Raw genomic sequence first — 20374 nt, 5'->3', positions numbered from 1 at the left:
TTAGAAAGGATTATGCTATAAACAGATGTAGTATAGCTTAAGTATTATATAAACATCCATTTTAAATAATAATATTAAAAAAAATCTTTGGAATATCAAAATGAAATAGAGCTTTAAAGCTACAAAAGTACTAAATACATCATAATTACGAAAAATATTTCCACATATTCACTTTATATTAAGGATAAAGTGAATATTATGGTTCTGTAGGATTCATTTACACATCAAAACAAAACGAACTTCTAACGCAGCGCACTACGTAACAACGGACGGACACACACAGACAAAAACATAGACTGCTTTTTAACTCTTTCCGTATTAATTTTAAATTGAGAAACAAGATTTTCTTAAATATTAAAATAAATATAATTAATATTTAATATTTTCTTCGTTAGTTATTCGCCTTATTGAACGTTACATCGTTTTAAAAAAGAACAATTAAACATTCTTGAGAGACTTGACTAATATTGGCGTTTGAAGTGAAGCATACGCCGGTTGCTTCGCCTTAATCAAATAGGTAGTATATAAGGGTGTCGAACTACAGTTAAAAGCAAGAACAACCGCAATTGCGAAAACCTATCGTGGACAACCCACCCTAGGGAGGCTAGACGTTTCTCGTAACCCTAGCTGATCGCCGCGAATGTCTTAAATCCAACGATGACGATGGAGTAGAAGCCAGGTGTGCAGACTGGTGTCCATGTGTGATGGACAAAAACAAAGACCAGAAGATGGTGGTGTAGAAGCCAGGTGTACAGACTGGTGTCCATGTGGGATGGACAAAAACAAACACCAGAAGATGGTGGTGTAGAAGCCAGGTGTGCAGACTGGTGTCCATGTGGGATGGACAATGACCTGAAGATGGTGGTGTTAGAAGCCAGTAAGTACAGACTGGTGTCCAAGTGGCATGGACAAAAACAAAGACCAGAAGATGGTGGTGTTAGAAGCCAGTGTGTACAGACTGGTGTCCATGTGGGATGGACAATGACCAGAAGATGGTGGTGGTTAGAAGCCAGTATGTACAGACTGGTGTCCATGTGGGATGGACGAAGGCCTTAAGATGGTGGTGATTAGAAGCCAGTAAGTACAGACTGGTGTCCGTGTGGGATGGACAAGGACCAGAAGATGGTGGTGTGAGAACTCAAGTAGAGTAGCCATTTCCGTGACTGTGAAAGCAGTTCGGAAATGGCGAACACGTTTGCTCCGATTTGGAAACTGCGAACGCGGTCACGTGGGTGTAACAACAGACACACACACAGACAGACACACAGACACACAGACAGACACACAGACACACACGATCGTTACAGAACCTCTCCGTGACATACGTCACTCGGAGAGGTAAAAAGAAAAAAAAAAGATCCTATTATAAAAAAAAAGTTAATAACCTATAAATTGTTGTGTAATTGAGAAACCTTGCGTAACACCACTTAAAATTTATAATTTTAGGGTGACTATCTTCGTCATTTTTTGTCGTGGTTCTGTTAAATAATAACATAGTATAAAAAAAATTAGAAAGAAAAAAAACTTGCAGAAAACCGTTGGTTTCACGCAGTAAATAGTGGTGTACTCCTGCGTGCCCAGAAGTCATGCTTTGAATATTAAATAGGGTGGTTTGGCTGAGTGAAACTCTGGTCGTACGCGATATTCCAATTTTGAGGGAGGGGTAAACGTCAAAAAGGCTTTGTCCCTTGTTGAGTCGCGCCAGCAGGTTTGCGTTAGGCCTAAATCGTGCTTAAATCGTTTTATATATAGCCCTAGAGGCGGGATAATGTGTTTTATTTGTCAGCTATTGTTTTATGATCGTTCAATTTGATGCTTATTACTCATCTTAAACGATTCTTTAATATCTAAGTGTATACCTTCGAAGAAAAGGAATTCCGTTTTTGAAAAATTCACGATGAAGTTCCATTACCGTAATTAATAACTAATTTATTTTTTATCCCCCTAGGGCGAATGTTCCTTAAATTCATTTGAATCGAAACAATAGAATGTTTAATTTAAAAGATTAAAGACTTAATTTATTTTTAAACTTTTATTACTAAGCCTTGACGCGGATAATGGATGGAGGTTGAATAGCCCCCATAGCGTAGCCGGCAAGTCATCTGCATAATTTCTGAGAGAGAGAGAGAGAGAGGGGTCTATGGGGCCTCTTATATACGCTTATAATACGCCCTACTCCCTCTGTTGTAGTCTGTAGGGGACGCCACGCGATTATACCCACCTTAACGCCCGGACATTGACATGGCCCCAGCCTCTCGTCACACTCGCTAAGCCTTGTACCATTTTTGTAAAAAGCGGCAGAGGCAGAACGAGAAAATTAGGAAAAAAGAAAGGGGGGCTGGAAATAAGTTTATTTGAACTTTTTATTGAAATTCGAGTTTGAAACACTCGGAGGTCAATCATTGGATTGGGTGAGACGTGAGAGTCACGTGGCGCGGTGTCTGACACTCCGTCACACACCAATCAACTCCCAAGCGTGTAGTAATATTCTAAAATACTTTTTTTTTTCCTCTCCAAATGATACAATCAGTTCTTGCTAGCTTGAAGTGATTAATTTAAACCCTAATTGTTGAAACAGGTGTTTAAAAAATACTTTTTCAAGTGGATTTTTCTAGGAGTTTGTAAACAAACCGAGGCTTAAAATTGGTTTAATTTAAATCATTTAATTCTCAAGCTAGTCATTAGTAGAAAATCGGCAAATCTCCGCTTGAAAAAACTCATTTACAGGTTTTTTTTTGAAGAGGCCCTTGTAGGGAAATTCGTTTGGGGCCCGGTTTAGGGTTAGATATTTTTTATATGGTTTCAGTATAAGCATGCGCCCGCTGTGGTACTTGGTACTATACGAAACTTACAACTGGGTTCGTCCCATGCTTAAAATACCACTTTATCAATGAATAAACCATAGATTAAATCCCATCTCTGCTGAAGCGCTGCGGGGCGTGACATAACTCTGTCTATTTTGCATCCTCTCTTGAAATGGACTGACTCTAGGGGGAAAAAAACTTTTTTTTTACATCTTTCCTCTGGGTTCTTTTCAACTGTAAACAGTAATAGGGGAAACATTCGGGGGTTGACAGGAGTCACAAAGTCGTTGACTTCGAGTTCGTAACTTCGTATAGTATAGTAGCGAAAAGAATTACAACCCCTTATGCCTTTTTATTTTTTTTCTTCTTTGAAACGTAGTCTATGAGGTTATAACTCTTTCTGTCATTTTAAACTCCAAACTGTGGCGTTTGCCTCGTTTGTTTAACTTGTAGAGAGGTTTTACATGATTGGTTCCTTTTCCTAAATATAGAATACGGAACGGGGCACCTTGTTTTCTGCCCGGGTCCTTATTACTTGGGTATCTTCCTCACGCGGGGAGTTCATGAACTTTTGTCGCGCCCTGTAGACGCGAAAATACGTCAAAAATGGTTTCTCGTATCTGCAACCTCGTTGTTTATTTCCACGTGTAGCCGCGGGGTGTCTTTTAAAAAAACTCTCGTGTCTTAGACATCAGTGGTATGATGGCAAGTCTGTGGTGCCATTCTTTGACTCTGGCCTTTCAACAGACTGGAATATGGGGGTGGTCATTTATAGTATAGCTAAGGTTGCTTGAGGTTCGGGTTGGTCAAGAAAGAATTCAACGGGGAGATTTATAGCCGTAATAAATGAAATACGTTAAGGTTTGCCCAACCTGCATTTAATGTAACCTTATACGGGGGTCCTCCTTTGATAGATACGTGCTCGCTTGCATTTATGACCAAGGAACCCAAGGTCATTTGGACCCCACATGAACTGTATATTGCAAAAAAACCCCACATTTTTGAAATGGATGCCTGTATATCATGGTATTGTGAGTACTGGCTTAAATACATTAGTTACGCATTTGATGAATTTAAAGCTCGGTAAGCTTTAGTTAGATTAGTTTTAAGGAAAAGGACACGAAACTGATGTTAATGGTGACATCCATAGCCCGCAGGAAAACGCGAACGACTTTTCGACTTCTAAATAGAATGATGGAGCATTTTGACACCTAATTGCTTGTCATTTTTAGCGGGAGTTTTTATTACACAAGTTCTTTGGATATAAAACAGAGCGAAGGGTTTTTCAGTGGTATATATATATAGAAAAAAACCATTCGACATACTTTTTCCGCTTTTTCAGCGCTTTATTTTGAAATTTGTTTTTCTCTTCTGAGGAATTTAAGCCAAGCTCTTTACACTCCCTCACTTCCTGAAGATAAACCTACGCGTATATTTTCTTTCATCAGTCATTTTCGTTTTTTCTTTATTTATTTTTAGACGAGTATTTAGAGTGTGGGAGATAATTTGGATTATTTTAGTTTTTCAAGTGATTTGGCACGAGTAAAACACTTCGAAATTCCTAAAGTATAGTCAATTAGCACTACATTGTTTCTCAGCCTTAAACGTAATACAGTTAAAGGCAGGGAGCTGTCGCTTCACTTTAAAACAGTTTCTTCTCCGTAAAGCTAGTTTGAAAAGACTCATCAACCAATCAAAAGCTTTAGATTTGGCGGGAATGATCCACCAGCGATCGATAGAGACGTACGCGCCATCTCTCGGGAGCTATATGTGAAAGGTCAAGTAGATGGCGGAAGCTGATTGGCTGATTCACTTTAAGCCGAAAAACGCTGAATCTTACGTGGCGATAGGGTGAAGAGATACCCTCACAACCTGTTCCGAGACTTAGTTTTTTATTAGTTAATTAAAAATGAAGCAGATATATTTATCCTACTTGTTAATTGTAATTAGTTTGTACGTATTACCGTCCTATGGTCTTTACTTCCATATTTCCGAAACGGAACGAAAATGCTTCATCGAAGAGATTCCAGATGATACGCTAGTTGTCGGTAAGTCCAAGGCTTAGTTGCCATGTCACGTTTAACCTTATTGATTTTGATAATCGAAGTTATTGGCCAGTAATTTAATGATTTGATAATTTAATTTTTTTTAATAATAATCATTTTATAGGAAACTACAAGTGCCAATTATTCGACCCCAAAACAGGGGGTTTCATGCCTTCAAGCCCTGGCATAGGCATGCATGTTGAAGTCCGAGACCCCGAGGATAAGGTTATTCTTTCGAAGGTATATAGTTCGGAAGGAAAATTTTCATTCACGTCGCATAGTCCCGGAGAACACGTGATTTGCCTCTATTCTAACTCGAGTAAATGGTTCAGTGGAAGTCAGTTGGTGAGTTATATAGATAATTTCCTTAAGTTAGGTCTAAATTTCATGAGAAAAAAAAATACACTCTCCAGAGAGTCCACCTTGACATTCAAGTTGGTGAACACGCAGTCGATTACCCTAATGTTGCTAAAAAGGATAAACTTACTGAACTACAACTGCGCGTTCGACAATTATTGGATCAGATTGAGCAAATAACAAAGGAACAAAACTATCAAAGGGTAAGGAAGACTCGTAAACACTCCAATTGATGAATCACTGAAACTATACTAATATTACTAATAGTATCGAGAGGAAAGATTCCGACAAACTAGCGAGAGTACAAACCAAAGAGTTCTGTGGTGGTCTTTGGCCCAAACTGGAATTTTGTTGCTCATGGGTGTCTGGCAAATGAAACATCTTAAGAGTTTCTTTGAAGCCAAGAAATTAGTTTAGAGATCTTAAAACTTTGGGGTTTAAGTTATTTGTGTTTAAATTTTTTTACATATAGAAAAATTAAAAGAAAAATTGGATAAACCCAAACAAAGTATTGTTAAAACATTCTTAGGTCATCCACTACACATTTGTTAAAACGTTTAATACTAATCTTATTGAATTCTTATCCCAATTTCATCTTCAACTACCAACACTAATTACTAATTAGGAATCTTGCAGTATCACTTATTTTCTAAACAACCTATCAGAAACACGCCTAAATATTTTTTCTTGTAAAAACACAATTTTCGAAAGTATTATTCCGGTTATTTGATAACTAAAACAAAAAAATTAAATTTTATAATTAATAAAGGACAAATTTGAAATTTCACAACGAATTATAGAGAAGAGCATGAAACAATTCTTTAAAATGATATCAATTACTTCAAAATTAGAAAGTAAATAAGTAAGTATGCGTAATTAAATGAGAATAGGTCTACATTATCAATAAATTTGAAAACTCTTGGCCGCCAATTTGGATGCCAGTATGATATCATTTTAAAGCTCTTGTTAAGCTCAAGTTATAAAATTTCCCTGAGATTTGTCATTTATCTTAGATCTCCCATAAAATTAAATTAATTAATTAAACTCCAGCAATAAAATATAAAAGGCGGGGTTTACCGTTTTCCATAAGATTAAAACAAATTTAAGCAATTGTAAATAAAAAAAGCCACCAACAACAATTCAGCAAAGAAATATTCAATTTAATGAATGAAAATTAATCATTTTATACAAAACAAAAGGAAATGGATAAAATGTTTTCATTATAAGTGATGAGAAACAAAATTTTTTTTTTCTGAGTTATATAAAATATTCAAAATTAAAAAAATTATGATACAAAAACCAAAAGAACGAGAGAATATTGAAGGTTATTTAGGTTTAGTTTCTTGATCAGTCACCCTCCTGATGTAAATATTATCAGCAGGAGCATTAGGGTCATCACCATATACATTAGAAGAAGCAATGGCCAAGATGGAACCATCGGGGCTAAAGGAAAGGGAGGCGATACATGTTGGGTATTTATGGAATTGGCAGAGACGTTTTTTGTTGAAACCATCCCATATATTGACAAAGCCATCAGAACCCCCAGTTGCGAAGGTATTGTGTTGACTGTGGAAGCTGATGGAGTTCACTGGGTAAACTAACTCCACACCACTTGGTTCTTTTGAACGATGGCATTTGAATGCGTATTTTCGCTTTTGAACTTCGGCACTTGGATCAAAGTATTCCACAGCAACTCGACCTAACGATAGAAGTTTTTAGTTACGAAGTGTTTTTAACTTTTTGAGATTTCAATATACCTTCGATTGAACTCAGTACAAATCCTTGCCGATTAGGGAAACATCTAATGCACCTAGTTTGGTATTTTAAACTGGATTCTCTTCTTTGTTGAATGTAACCCATGTTTCTAAGATCCCAAACTAAGACATGACGTTCCGCTGTGCCAACTATAAGTTTATCTCCACAGACAGCCATGGTATAAACTCTGTCTGGTTGATTGTATGATCCAGTAGCACCTGGTGATCTGGGATCCCAGATCTTGACAGATTGATCCCAACTTCCAGTGATAACTACATTCACCTCTGAGCAAAATTCAACACATCTTATGGTGTTATCGTGTGACCCCACCACTGATTCTGTACTGGAGTTGAAATCAAATACTTTAACCTGTTGGTCTACACCTCCACTCCAAGCGTGAACAGCATCCTATATGTTTTCTCATATATTAGACTGCAATGTGATTAAAAGTTTGTATCTTTATGTAATACCTGAAAGGAGCAGTCAAATACTGGAGCTGTATGATTGTATTTTAATCGTAAACTATTAGTTGAAACATCATATAGTCGAACAGAACAGTCCCAGGATGACGCTAAAAGGAATTGATTCGAGTTTGGTCCGAATTTTACGGAGGTAACTCCGTCGTTTGGAGGATTATCGAGTTTAAATTCATTTGGAGTTTCAGTTAATGTCATAGGATTATTGGGATCAATTTTTAAGCCTTGGTGTAACGTTTGAGAAAATGAGTTATTTCTGGTTAATTCAACCAGAATTCAAGTCGTTAACAAGATGAATTTTGTCTGAAAAGGTGGTTTACATACATTAAATCTACTTTTAATTAATATTTATTTTAATTTTAGGTTGGAAAGATAACAAATTTTGATGTAAACAAACACATACCGGTCGGTGTGGTGTCGCGGGAAAACGGATTCGAAGAAACTATCAACTTTGACCTTTTTTTAGATACCGCCAACCGCCGTTAGAGGGCGGCTCTTAAACGTAACTTTTTTTTCTCAACGGACATTTGATTCAAGATGGCACCTACTTCAAAAAGGCGCGGGGTAACGACACGTTCCTCATCGAATTTTGCTAATAATTTCGATTATTTGCGGTCTTTAAACGATGGGAATAAAATCAAGAAAAGGACTACAACAAAAAGAGTGAGTCACATTTTGAATATCAACGGTTTTTATGGTCAGATAGAGTGTAGCTATTTCTATGACCCGGCCCCTTGTTAAAAACAAGTGTCTTCCGGCAAGGGGAGGGGCATTTTGAAATTCGAATCCTTTGACAATTGTTGTTCCTGATATGATATTTGGTACAACTTAAGAAAATTTATGTCTAAGAAACCAATATTTATTCATGAAAATAGAACTTAAAATTGTATCAATTCGTTTTTAATTGTAGTAGGTCTTAAATTTATTTTACACCCCCCTCCCTCTGACTCTCACGTTGGAGTTGACGCGTATCATAATGCAAATTAATTTAATTAACCACCAAATGTAATTTAACTTCATCCTCAATATTCTAAAAATTGATAATAAAAACCATTGTTAGGTAATGATACTCCATTCATCCTAAATGTTGAACCTATTTTGAAAAACAAATCGAAATTCCATCAAATAAATTAGACTAAGGCAGTGGGTATCTTTTACCCCCTTCCGCCCGCTCTATCCTCTCTAGTAAACCCATTACGCAGAGTCTAGTGACGCGTCGTTTCCATGGGAACGCCATCGATCCCAGTTTTCCTTCTCTCCTCCTCACTGGCTATCCTGACTGAGGCGGAAGGGCCCTAATGTCAAAATTGGATTTAAGATTAGACGAGGCAGTCTTTTAAGCCTATTTTACGCCTAATATAGTAGTACCAAGTCGCGAGAAACGTGTTAGATAATAATGTGAAGATTTAAATAAGTACTTCGCGAGTGAAAGCAGCGTATGCTATTGAACAGGAGGAAAATGTGTACATGATTTAACCGGAAAGTAGTAGTTAGGCCTAATCAAGGGCAAGGACAACCTTACGGTTCACTGTCCCAATGGCCCGGTCATCGCTTAGTCCCGATGATTGTGAGGAACATGATTGGTCCGCAATTTTAAATGTGGTCAAAGATCCAGTGGTGAGTGGTTTTTCCTTATGCTTACCAGTTAAAATTATAAAATATCCTTCTAGAAAAAATCCCCTAGAACTTAAGACTGAAATCCAAAATCCTTTCGCGGTATTTTTTTTAAGTTTCAACGAAACTACCTCACGGTTTTTCTCAAAACCTATCTAATTACAATCAAGCAGATGTTTTTACTATTTTTCTTATTCAATTCGTGACTTTTAATCCTTCGTAAACCACGAAAGTAAAAATAGACACCCTTTCGTGCCTAATACCCCCAAAAGATCAGGGAAATAATAATAATACTAAAATATACCGCGTATTTTCACTGTTTAATTTACTATAATCACTAAACCAAATCGTATTCGCAATTAAGCCTATTATCAAAGTCAAACTAACCCTAAATCCTATTCAATTGTTTGACCCCTAAGAAATAATACCGAAACTAAACGCTTCGTGAATTTATCAGTATACTTGAATTAACCAAAGCCAAAAGGTTAGTTACCCATAGAAAATTATTTGAAAGAGAATTTTGTTGTTTTTTTACGTAAGTTTTATCTTTTGGCGCGTAATATTTTTCCCGCTTTTTTTTGTGATGAGAAAAATGTGGAGCAAATCCTTTTTTTTACGTTGAAGTATCTTTTGATTTCTATGACTCTAAAACTCGAAAGTAATATACGGTAGGGGTTAACAAAACAAAAGGTGATAAAACTTATATTAGCGGGTGAAAATACCCATTTAGGCTTAATGATAATGCGTATTTTTGTTTGTGTGTTTGTATTGCTGCATTAAAATCCACGTAAATTTTCCCGTAGTGTCTTTATTAGATTAAAATTGAGATATATATATATATATACTATTCTAGATTTATTTTTAAACTATATATTTATATACATAGTACCCTTGGATTTAAAGAAATTGAATTTTGTTAACTCGCTTCCAAAAAAAATATAGGGGTATATATTGTTAGCTCTCCTATTGAGATATCAATTGTCATAAAGGGGCTAGACACTCGGACGCTATTCTTTTGATTATACTATAAGTTCATAAGGTATGTTCCATAAGTTTGCCACTGGTTACTGTTACTGAGAGCTTGTCATGAAGTGACGTAGGGGAAACGTCATAGATTCTAGTAAAGTGAGAGGAAGATGGACTGCAAAACTAACCGAGTGTAGTCAATTCTCGCTTGTCGTTCTCGAACTAGCTCTCAGTAACTCTCTAGCACTATGAAGTATTGGAGGTGTCATACTTATGTAACAAATCTTATAAACTTATGACTGCACTGAAGGAATTAGGCGTAATCTTGAAAAACATCACCGTTGTAGTTGGTAAAATATATACGGAGAGATTCATATAGTGATTATCCCCTCGACTCTTCTCTGTTTTGACGTCATAATTGGCGCAATTTTCGTGCAAAATTGCTTATCATACTTTTATAAATATTATGTTCTATCAACTCAAATAAATTTTAATCAAATTACCTTGACAGAAAAATTTACTAAAAATTTATCCTCAATTGAAATATATTTCATTTTATATTCATGATTGAAATTTTAATTCTAGGGCATGTACGATAACATATTTTACACAATCGTATAAACGATTTTTCGGTAAAAATCCTCGATTTTTCATTAACAGATTAGTATCGATTCCCATACATCAAGTGTATATATTTTTAGATTTTTAATCGAGATATAAAACCCCAAACATCCATTTTTAAACCACGATAGGTGTTACGTGATTGGTCATAGGCCCATGGGCCATATTTTCTCGCCTTTCTTTTTCCCTCAAAAGATAAACACCGTTTCTTTGGTCCAGTTAGAAGAACCATAAAGCAAAGGGGTGGGAGGTAAAAATACTCATAAATTCATTTTTTCTTAAGAAGGAAAAAGGTTCTCTACTAAATTTTTTCAGTCAGTTAAGTAAATTCTCCCAGGCGCCGTGCCTCGTAGCGATTTTTATTTATTAGTTGGAAAATCGGTATTTTAACGATTTATGTCAGTTTTTTAAAGGGAAATTCGATTTGGGGCGTTTTTTTTTATAATTTAATATAAATTATACTACTGTGATTAGCCTTTAAGGAATTGAAAAAGATGAAAACGAATCAAAAGGTAATATTTAATATTTCATATTAATTTGTCATTTAATTCCTGCTATTAAGTATATTTCTTATACGTTTTTAATGGTATTACCAAATGTTATCAAATTGACTCGAGGTTATTTTTTTCTTTGGAGGCGGTTTACCCTAAGACAAGTAGGTATATTTGTTTTAATCGCTAGGGAAAATTTTGTTACTTGGCCCAGTTATGGGGGGGCCCCTTTTTGCTTTGGCGACGTCTAGAGTTCGTATTAAGAATGATATGACATTATTAATGGAGTGAAATTGGGATGAGCCCCTTTTTCTCTAAGGTCACGATGATGTCATCTTTCTTAATGGACGGGGAAACCGTTCTTGAAATCGGTTAAACAAAAAAAAATTGTTTAACCGATTCGAACTTTCAAAGTCGCTGAAGTACGATATTAGCATAAGTTCATAAGATATATTCCATAAGTTTGTCACTGGTTGCAAACTGGAGCTTGTCATGAAGTGAGTGAGGTAGGTCATAGATTCAGGGTAAAGCGACATACGCCTAGTGAGGCGCTGTCAAAGGCTTAGTACAGTCTATATAGAACTAGATGGACTGCAAAATTAACCACCGAGTGTAGTCAATTCTCGCTTGACGTTCTCGAACTAGCTCGAGCTGTAAGCCTCTAACATTATGAAGTATAGGAAGTGTCATATTTATGGAACATATCTTATAAACTTATATTACTTATGATATTACATAGTACTGCTCCACCCGTAACGTTTCTTAAGTACGTTTGCCGCTATAAAAATAACTCGCACTTATAAATTGCCATTTAATTAAAGTAATTTTTAGTGTCCGAAATCGGGTATACAAATTTTATACCGTCTTAATTTGGTTATTTCGTTATGACTTACGTCATTCTTTATACGAGAACAATGGGGGAACGAATTACCTTAAATTTTAAATTAAGTTAATCAACCCTTATATATATTAAAGACTAATTAATTATTACGCCATCCTTGAAATAAATAATTTTAATACAATAATTGTGATAATGATCTATCTCATACAGGGTGTTTCTGAAAGATTGTAAGAAATTTTGGAGGGTACTCTTTTGTCGATTTTGAATCGAAAATGTTCCGGGCCACCGTTTTCAAGTCTTGATTGTTGTTGTGTTTTACGGATTACCCCTTAAGTTTAATTAAGAAACTGAAATACGATGCTAATTTAATTAAGGGGTCATCCCTAACGCTCAAATCTTAACTTGAAAACAGTGGCCCGGACGGCAAAATGGAGATAGAAGTTACATTTTCGAATCAAGATCGACCAAAGAACACCCCCAATAATTTCTTACGGACCTTCCAGATACACCCTGTATATATTTTAAATTAAAAATATATATCGTTTAACCATAACCCTTACCTCAAGGCTCACTGAACCAAAACGAAAGACTTATTAACTTTAAACAATTAAATAATCATTTATCCCTTATAATATCCCGTTTCCCATTCAAAAATCAAGTCATTTTATATAAAATATCCGTGATAACCACTAGGGAACAATAAGATATATAATTTCTCGAACTAAAGCAAACTCATTTAGCCTTTTAAACTCTGTTTTGTTCATCTTTCGTAACAATATAATAATAATAATGAATGTTTGAAACTTAATTTTTCCCCCTTACTATGATATAAGTCTCGTGGAGAGAGACTTTGGCCCATTTGTTGTCTTGAGTCTCAATTATTTTAAACAAAGAAAGAGAAATGCATCTATAGTTGTAATTTATACGGGCTTATTTATATCTCTGTCTCTGTTAATTCCCTCCTCCTCTCTGCCCCGAAGTTGTAAATTGCCAATATTTTTATGATAGATACGTTTCGCCTCCAATTTAGCCAGTAGCCATGTTATTATAAAACCTCCTTTGCCTCCTGGCTATAGCTAAAGTGATGATGGAATGTTTTTTTACAGGGAGCACAGCCGTCCTATAATTCTTATATAAAGTCCTATATTTTTGAACCGGTCCCATATTATCCTATAATTTCATGAAAGGTCCTATTATATAATATATTTTTGATTTAGTCTAATTTTTCGTATAGTTTAACATAAAATTTAGATCTTTTTATCGAGATCACATTTGAATTGATACAGAAATTGCAGGGCTTTCTTCACTTTTTCGGGATTGTAACCCCACCTTGTTGCATATTTCGCTTTCACTGAAAATCTCAAAAACCCTTATCAGGTTTTTTTTGTTTTGTTAAACTCAAAATCCGTGAAATTTTGTTAAAAAAAAAAAAAACCATTTCAAACCCAAACTTGTTGCAAATTTCACTGTCTGTCACTGTAAACCCGATTCACTCTTTCGGGATTTTAACCCCACCTTCAGTCCTTGTTGCATATTTCGCTTTCACTGAAAATCCCAAAAACCCTTATCAGTTTTGTTTTTTTCTTAAATTAAAAACCCTTATCAGTTTTGTTTTTTTTGTTAAATTTAAAACCCGTGAAATTTAGTTGAAAAAAAAAAAAAAAACCATTTCTAACCCAAACTTGTTGCAAATTTCGTTGTCACTGTAAAACCGGCCTAAGGGACACCTGTTTTACACGCTATCCTATATAAAAACCCTAATTTCGGTTTTGTTTTTGGTACAAATCAGCTAAAAATAGCTGAAAAAACCACCCCACAACATTCAGATAAAAAAAACCCATTTCAAACACCAAATTGTTGCAAATCTATGGGACACCTATATTAAAAGTCTTTCTTGTTCAATTTATGTTTGTCAATTTTGACGTTTCGTTTGACATATTCAAATCGCGACACTTTTAACTAAACCGGTTAATTAATTTTCAACGGATTAATTTATAAATCACTTCACCACTCCTTTAAAGTTTATAAACCAAGTTGTATAATTAAGGGAAAGGAATCGTATTTAATTTTTTTGCGCTCCAATTTCTCAAGCCTAAGATGGGATAGGAAATTTTTTTTCATATACTTTTTTTTTCTTCTTAGTTTTCAAGGCGCGTGCCGTCAGTGAGCAGAGTGCAATGGCTCGTAACGAAAATACCCCAATTGAGAGTGAAAATAATAAATAAGCTTACCCCCCCCCCCCCCAACGTCTTCTTAGCCCTTTCGTTTTCCCAACGATTCGAACACATGATTAGTTTTGTTAGTATACGATTCAGTTTTCGTTGTGCGTGGACGTCCTATGTCTCTCTTTCCTAAATTAGCTTGATTAGCTTTGTTTTCGGTACAAGTATTAATTAATAAGGTTGTGGTTGTTTTGTGAAGCGGCGAGTTTTATTTTTGTATTTTAATTCGGGTTCAAAGATGGATTTAATGTCGTCCAATATGCATCGATACATTTTCGCAATTTGGGGTAGAACCGTGCATTTTTGTTATCTTAATACGAAGGTATGTTTAATATTTGGTTTTTTACGCTGAATATATTGTTTTTTTTTTTGGCTGAATATATTGTTTTTTTTTTACGCTGAATATATATTTTTTTTTACGCTGAATATATTGTTCTTTTTTACGCTGAATATATTGTTTTTTTTTACACTGAATATATTGTTTTTTTTACGCTGAATATATTGTTTTTTTTTACGCTGAATATGTTGTTTTTTACGCTGAATATATTGTTTTTTTACGCTGAATATATTGTTTTTTTTTACGCTGAATATATTGTTTTTTTTTACGCTGAATATATTGTTTTTTTTACGCTGAATATATTGTTTTTTTTTACGCTGAATATATTGTTTTTTTTACGCTGAATATATTTTTTTTTACGCTGAATATGTTGTTTTTTACGCTGAATATATTGTTTTTTTTACGCTGAATATATTGTTTTTTTACGCTGAATATATTGTTTTTTTACGCTGAATATATTGTTTTTTTTTTCGCTGAATATATTGTTTTTGCGCTGAAAATATAGCGATGGCAATAGTTGCCTTCAAAAAAAATATCAATTTAAACTTTGTGCGAACTTTTCAACATCCGCATAGTGCGAACGCCATCATTAAAATTAATATTTGTTAATTAAAGTTTAAAATATACGAATTTAGAATTTAGAAATAATTAGTTAAATTTACTTGTCATTTCTTTAAATCTTAGCAGAACGTTATCTACCCATAGCATTTTTAAAAACATCACTTAGCAAAGTTGAAATTAACATAAATCACATTAGCATAATTTAAAGATTAGCGTGCGCATTTGTCCCTGACCCATCTTAACAAGAAACGAAACTAATTTCGTTCAAATCCAAGTTCACCGCACCACCGGAAATTCGAGTTAAATTGAGAGATTTCCTTATACCGTTAGACTAACCTAATATTTATAAATAAAAGCTATACCCTTTTGACTGTCTACAAAATACCGGTTAATCGATTCTAATATTGACCGTAAAAAATAAAATCCACCGAAATTTAATATATTCAAATCAAATATTAGTATTTTATCCACGCTACTACAATTTTTTTTATATTTTCCGGTTTATCAGCCGGGTTCATTTATTTATTTATTTTTAGTATCCCACGGTACCAGGTAAAACTTACCTGCAAATTCACGTACGTTTATAAATAGGAAGGAAGTTAAATTAGTTACGAAACAATCATCATTAAAAATTGGTCAAAGAAGTATATATTATATAATTAATATTATTTTTAGAATCAATCGTATTTGATTGAAGGATTTCTTAGTATTAATATAGGAAATTTTCTCACAGAAATATTTATTTTTAATACATAGTTTTCTGACTAGGAGGGTTCATACTATTTACACAAGGAGGCCTTACTTTAGGTGTTTCACAAAAAGGCCAGACTCCCTGCTGGAGTCAAAAGATAGGTCTCCTTCTGTAAATGGTATTAATCCTCCTAGTCTGAACACTATATATACAGTAATGGCATCCCCTTCATTTGACTGTATTAACATCTATGGGGGGAAATAACCCTGGGTGCCATTAGTCTATTGGATATTCTAAGGCACTGGTTTTAAGATTTCCCGCCATAATTTCCCGCCAAAAATATACTAGAGATTATAACAGAGTTATTATTTTTCTTAAAAGGTCGAAAAGTAAATTCCATATCAACGACCTATTTCTGACAGCGGGTACAGACTGTGTAATAGGGGTTGATTAAAATGTCTTGAAAATGTTTTATAAAGGACGAGGAAACTTTTAGGTATTTCATCATTTTTTATACATATAAAAATAAACCCTAGTTTAAACGAAGTTAAACGTTAGCACGAGGAGGGTCAGACGTTAAATAGAAGCGAATAAGGTTAAAATTTTATAAATAGTAGCGGATTATTTTGAGATGGTAGTTTCTTTGAATTAAATTTGATATTCAAATTATATATTTAAAGCCACGAGATTGATGACGCTTAATGTACTAAATTCTCACTAAGTAATTAAGCTTAGTTATTTTTTTAATATTTGTAAATAGCTGCCAGATAAGTTGCTATATACTATATTTATTTCGTTCATTTCCACAGTTATAAATTGAAATTGATAAGTCTGGGCCATAAATTAAGGGGGATTTTTTAACGATTTTGAGTCGAAAATGTTCAATGACATTTTGCCGTCCGGACCACTGTTTTCGAGTTAGGATTTGAGTCTTTTAGGGATGACCCCTTAATTAAATTAGAAATCATTGTCTTTCATTTTGTTTATTAAGGGATCATTCGTAAAATTAAAAACGTTAACGAGTCAATTAGCTTTATTTGTTGATATTAGCTAAACATTCGTATTTAGAGCAACTATACGTAATGAAGCAAAGGTATTTGTTAAGCGGTAAACCATTTCGAAATTGCCATTTTTAAACTTATTATAAACCATAATTTAAATTATCTATATCTAATTAGGACTTAACGAATCGCAAATTACCACGGATGAAAAATAGAAAGAAAAAAATTAACCCAAGTGCAAAATTTAGTGGATTATTTTAGCTTTTGTTATTTTTTCCCTAACAAATTTAAACACCCCCCCCCCCAATTAATTTATTTTAGAGACCTTGAAAACTTTACTTCATAAGAAAATTATAAATTCAATGCCAAACTTTATCGAAATGGGGTAAAACATTTTGGACACGCTTTTTTAATTGTTTTATTTGTTTTATATTTATTTTTCGATTCTTAAATTTCTTTTTTAGTCTTAAAATCAGTTTAAATTTTGAAATAGAATCGGGTTGATGGATACGCTTAACTGAACTGATTTAGATGACCCCAAAAAGTGTCCCTTTTTAAAAGCCTTTCTTTTCCTTATAGCTTCTTTTATGAGTTTTTCGGATTTTCTTTTTATATCGGTTTTCGGCAAAATTTCTTTGAATTTTAGGAGTGTTTTGTTTTTGATTTGTTGATGGTTTAAATTATTGCATTTATTTTTCTTTTACGGTTTTGCGACACTATTTAAGTAGTTGCGGTGGTGACGTAGCTTGTTTTGAGAAATAAATTTATAATTTTGGGACCAATTTCAATGATTTTAGTGCATTAGATTTGATAGACTTCAATAGAAACACTTGAAGATATTTTATCGAAATTTTTTATTTGTTCTTCTAAAAAATTGCGCAAAATCTCGTTTATTTTTTATCTCCCGCCATTTCTGATGCACGTGCTGTTTACAATTAACCCTTTAAAACCCCAAATATTATAAAAACTATCATTTTGTTGTTTGTAAGACCAGGTAATAGTGAAAGTACAGTTATTTAGTATTAAGAGCTTCGTAAAAAATTATATAGATTCACTCTTCTGTGAAGTTCTGTCCTGTAACGAGGCGCAGAGGATTTTATATCGAGGAATTAGGCTTAGCATTGAGGAGGCCTTTTACTGTACTTGATATACCGGTTTGATTTTTGACAAAGAAGACTCTTTATTCAATTTCAAAGGAAAGAAAGAAAAAAACGACTTGGCGAAATTTCATTTTACAATTTCATCTCTCTGGTGTTATAGTTAAATTTCTTTTAATTTCCAAGTAACGCGTCAGCTGCAAGATTTTATAACCCTATATGGGATTTATTCCTATGTATTTAAGGCTAACTTAGCCCTGAAGAACAATCTTTGTCAAAGATATTAAAAATATGACAGGGTGTTGCACAAAAAAGGTGGTAGAACCAAAGTATAGTGTGGTCTATGGGCTATTTTGACTCTGCAAAGTTTTTTTTAAAGGGGGTGTAACGGGCTAGAATTTTATGTTTTTTAATTGAAAGAGCCTGTAAAATAATGAATTTATCAATTGGAACCACGTTTCTATCTATATTATTAAAGAAAATATGAGCAATTAAGTTTCCGTAAAGGGCACGACCCGTTAGGCTTTCCCGTTAAGCACTGGGGAGTACCTCTATTGGACGAATCCCTCAGGTGGTACAGTGGTACTAGGCGTGCAATAGGGGTACTACCCAGTGCTTTGCAGGAAAGCCTAACGTACAACATCCATTATGGAAACTTAATTGCTTGTATCTTCTTTAATATTGTAGATAGAAACATGGTTCCAATTGATATATTCATTCTTTTATACGCTCTTTCAATTAAAAATGAGAAAAAATTGTATAGGCCGCCATATCCGTTTAACCCGCAATTTTTAAAATAGAGATGTTTTTCGAAATATATGACTTGTTTATATTAAAAAAAAAATTTTTTCTTATTCTGTTCGATAATAAGTTTTGATCCAATTTAATTACCAATTTATTCGCTATTAAATTTAGTTGAAAAAATTAACGTAGACGTTTAACGGTCAATATCCTGAACCCTTTGTTTTGTTAGAGTTAACGAGTTTTATATATAATTAGTTAATTAAGATCCTAATTAAAATAACTGAAATATACTTCCAAAGTCTCCAAAATAATTCCAGAATGGGTAAATCAAGCCCAAGGTAGAACCAAAAACGCCTGGAGGCACTGTTATCGAATTTCATGGAGTATATCTTTTTTCTTTCGTTTAATAATTATTCATTAATAATTATTAGAGAAATTCTAGAACGATTCCTTTTAGGCCTGCAGGTATTTTTATTAAAAAAAATATATATTAAACTTTAACGAAAAACGTTATCTTTTATGACTCGTGACGCGTTATGACGTCATTGCCTGATACTTTTTATAAGACCAGCGACTTAGAAAAATAAATATTAAATACTTCTAGCGTCATTTTGACGCAACTCCACCCTACTATAATAATTTTGTTATTACATATTTACCCAAAATATGTTTTTCTATGGAAAATTTTAAATTCACGCTTCTTAATTTTCTTTTTGTTTTCTGGAAGATGGTGGAGCTTAGTTTCCGTAGCGAATTTGGAGTTAATAGTTGTGCCAAGTTTAGTTGATTATTACTATTACATTAGCATTAAATTATCACTTTTTCCTGGTTTGTACTAAGATTACCATTATCACACGCGCGTGTAGGTTGAAAGCGAACGCTCGCGCTCGTTCGTTCGTTTCCTCTTTGGGTCGACTTCTACGTTTTTTTCAGTTTACTTCTCAACACGTTGCTTAAGATCGCTATAAGAATGTTCCCAGTGTTATGTTAGATTGTAGACTTATATCATAAGTTTATAAGATATGTTCCATAAGCATGACACTACCTATACTTCGTAATGCTAGAGACTAAGTGAGAGCTAGTTCGAGAACGACGGAAGCGAGAATTGACTTCACTCGGTTAGTTTTGCAGTCCATCTAGTCCTATTTAGTCTGTACTAAGCCTTCGACAACGCCTCAATCGGCGTCGCTTTACGAGAATCTATGACCTACGTCACTTCATGACAAGCTCCAGTTTTTAACCAGTGACATATACTTATGGAACATATCTTACGAACTTATGCTCAAAGGGATAACCCCAAACTAGAAATTATAGGATATTTTTTAAACTAGTCCTCGGACCAGTGACCCCCTAGTGTTCAAAATAATAAAATGTCCTCAGGACTGGTCCTGCCATAGTTTTCCTATAGATTTTCAGTTAATTAACTGGTCCGAGGACCACTTCTTGAATTGAAAAACTGGTCCAACAGATTTATAAACTGGTTTTTGGACCAGAAGAATTGTGCTGGTTGCCTTTTGGCGCCATGCAATTAACTTAAGAGGCGCCTATGTGTTTGTTTCTCTGCAATTAAGTACCAAAATGTGTCTATAAAATGAACTGACACACATAGTATAATACCAATACATCTAATCAGTATAAACAATCAAGAAAGGGGGGTGGTTTTGCGGGAGCAACCGGGGGATAAAAAAATCTGGCGGATACCAAAATACTCTCTCTCTCTCTTCTTCTCGTGGTTCTCCTCTGGTTCTCCA

At 34.2% G+C, this 20374-nt stretch overlaps 3 protein-coding genes across 5 annotated transcripts in view; 2 read left to right on the top strand and 1 right to left on the bottom strand.

Moving 5' to 3' along the window:
* The first annotated feature begins 4616 nt into the window (after positions 1–4616).
* eca (transmembrane p24 trafficking protein eclair) lies at positions 4617–5714 on the top strand. Its single transcript, XM_089853029.1, has 4 exons — positions 4617–4852; positions 4974–5194; positions 5263–5409; positions 5474–5714. Exons 1-4 carry the CDS (start codon positions 4714–4716, stop codon positions 5621–5623), a joined length of 657 nt encoding a protein of 218 aa, XP_089709155.1. The 5' UTR covers positions 4617–4713; the 3' UTR covers positions 5624–5714.
* Positions 5715–6345: 631 nt separating this feature from the next.
* Bub3 (mitotic checkpoint protein Bub3) lies at positions 6346–7979 on the bottom strand. The gene is made up of 4 exons (XM_089853027.1): positions 7841–7979; positions 7432–7740; positions 6964–7369; positions 6346–6905 (listed from the first exon to the last, which is right to left on the bottom strand). The coding sequence occupies exons 2-4, from the start codon at positions 7633–7635 to the stop codon at positions 6532–6534; spliced, it is 984 nt and encodes a 327-aa protein (XP_089709153.1). The 5' UTR covers positions 7636–7740; positions 7841–7979; the 3' UTR covers positions 6346–6531.
* Positions 7969–20374, top strand: part of LOC149623774 (rhotekin-2-like) — a 30642-nt gene continuing 18236 nt past the window's right edge. Inside the window, exon 1 of one of the 3 annotated variants that reach the window (XM_089853023.1) lies at positions 7969–8100. In XM_089853023.1, coding sequence (XP_089709149.1) covers positions 7975–8100 — 126 coding nt within the window. In that variant the 5' untranslated portion in view covers positions 7969–7974. Of the gene's footprint in view, positions 8101–8719; positions 9055–14302; positions 14515–20374 lie in introns of those variants that run through there. The other 2 variants (XM_089853026.1, XM_089853025.1) reach the window with 2 other exon arrangements.

Source organism: Phalangium opilio, unplaced genomic scaffold (assembly GCF_054372755.1).
Source record: "Phalangium opilio isolate 3A_F unplaced genomic scaffold, DU_Popi_V2 ptg000113l_1, whole genome shotgun sequence".
Taxonomy (NCBI): domain Eukaryota; kingdom Metazoa; phylum Arthropoda; class Arachnida; order Opiliones; family Phalangiidae; genus Phalangium; species Phalangium opilio.
Note: the sequence above shows the minus strand (reverse complement) of the source record. Positions and strands in the feature narration are given on the sequence as shown.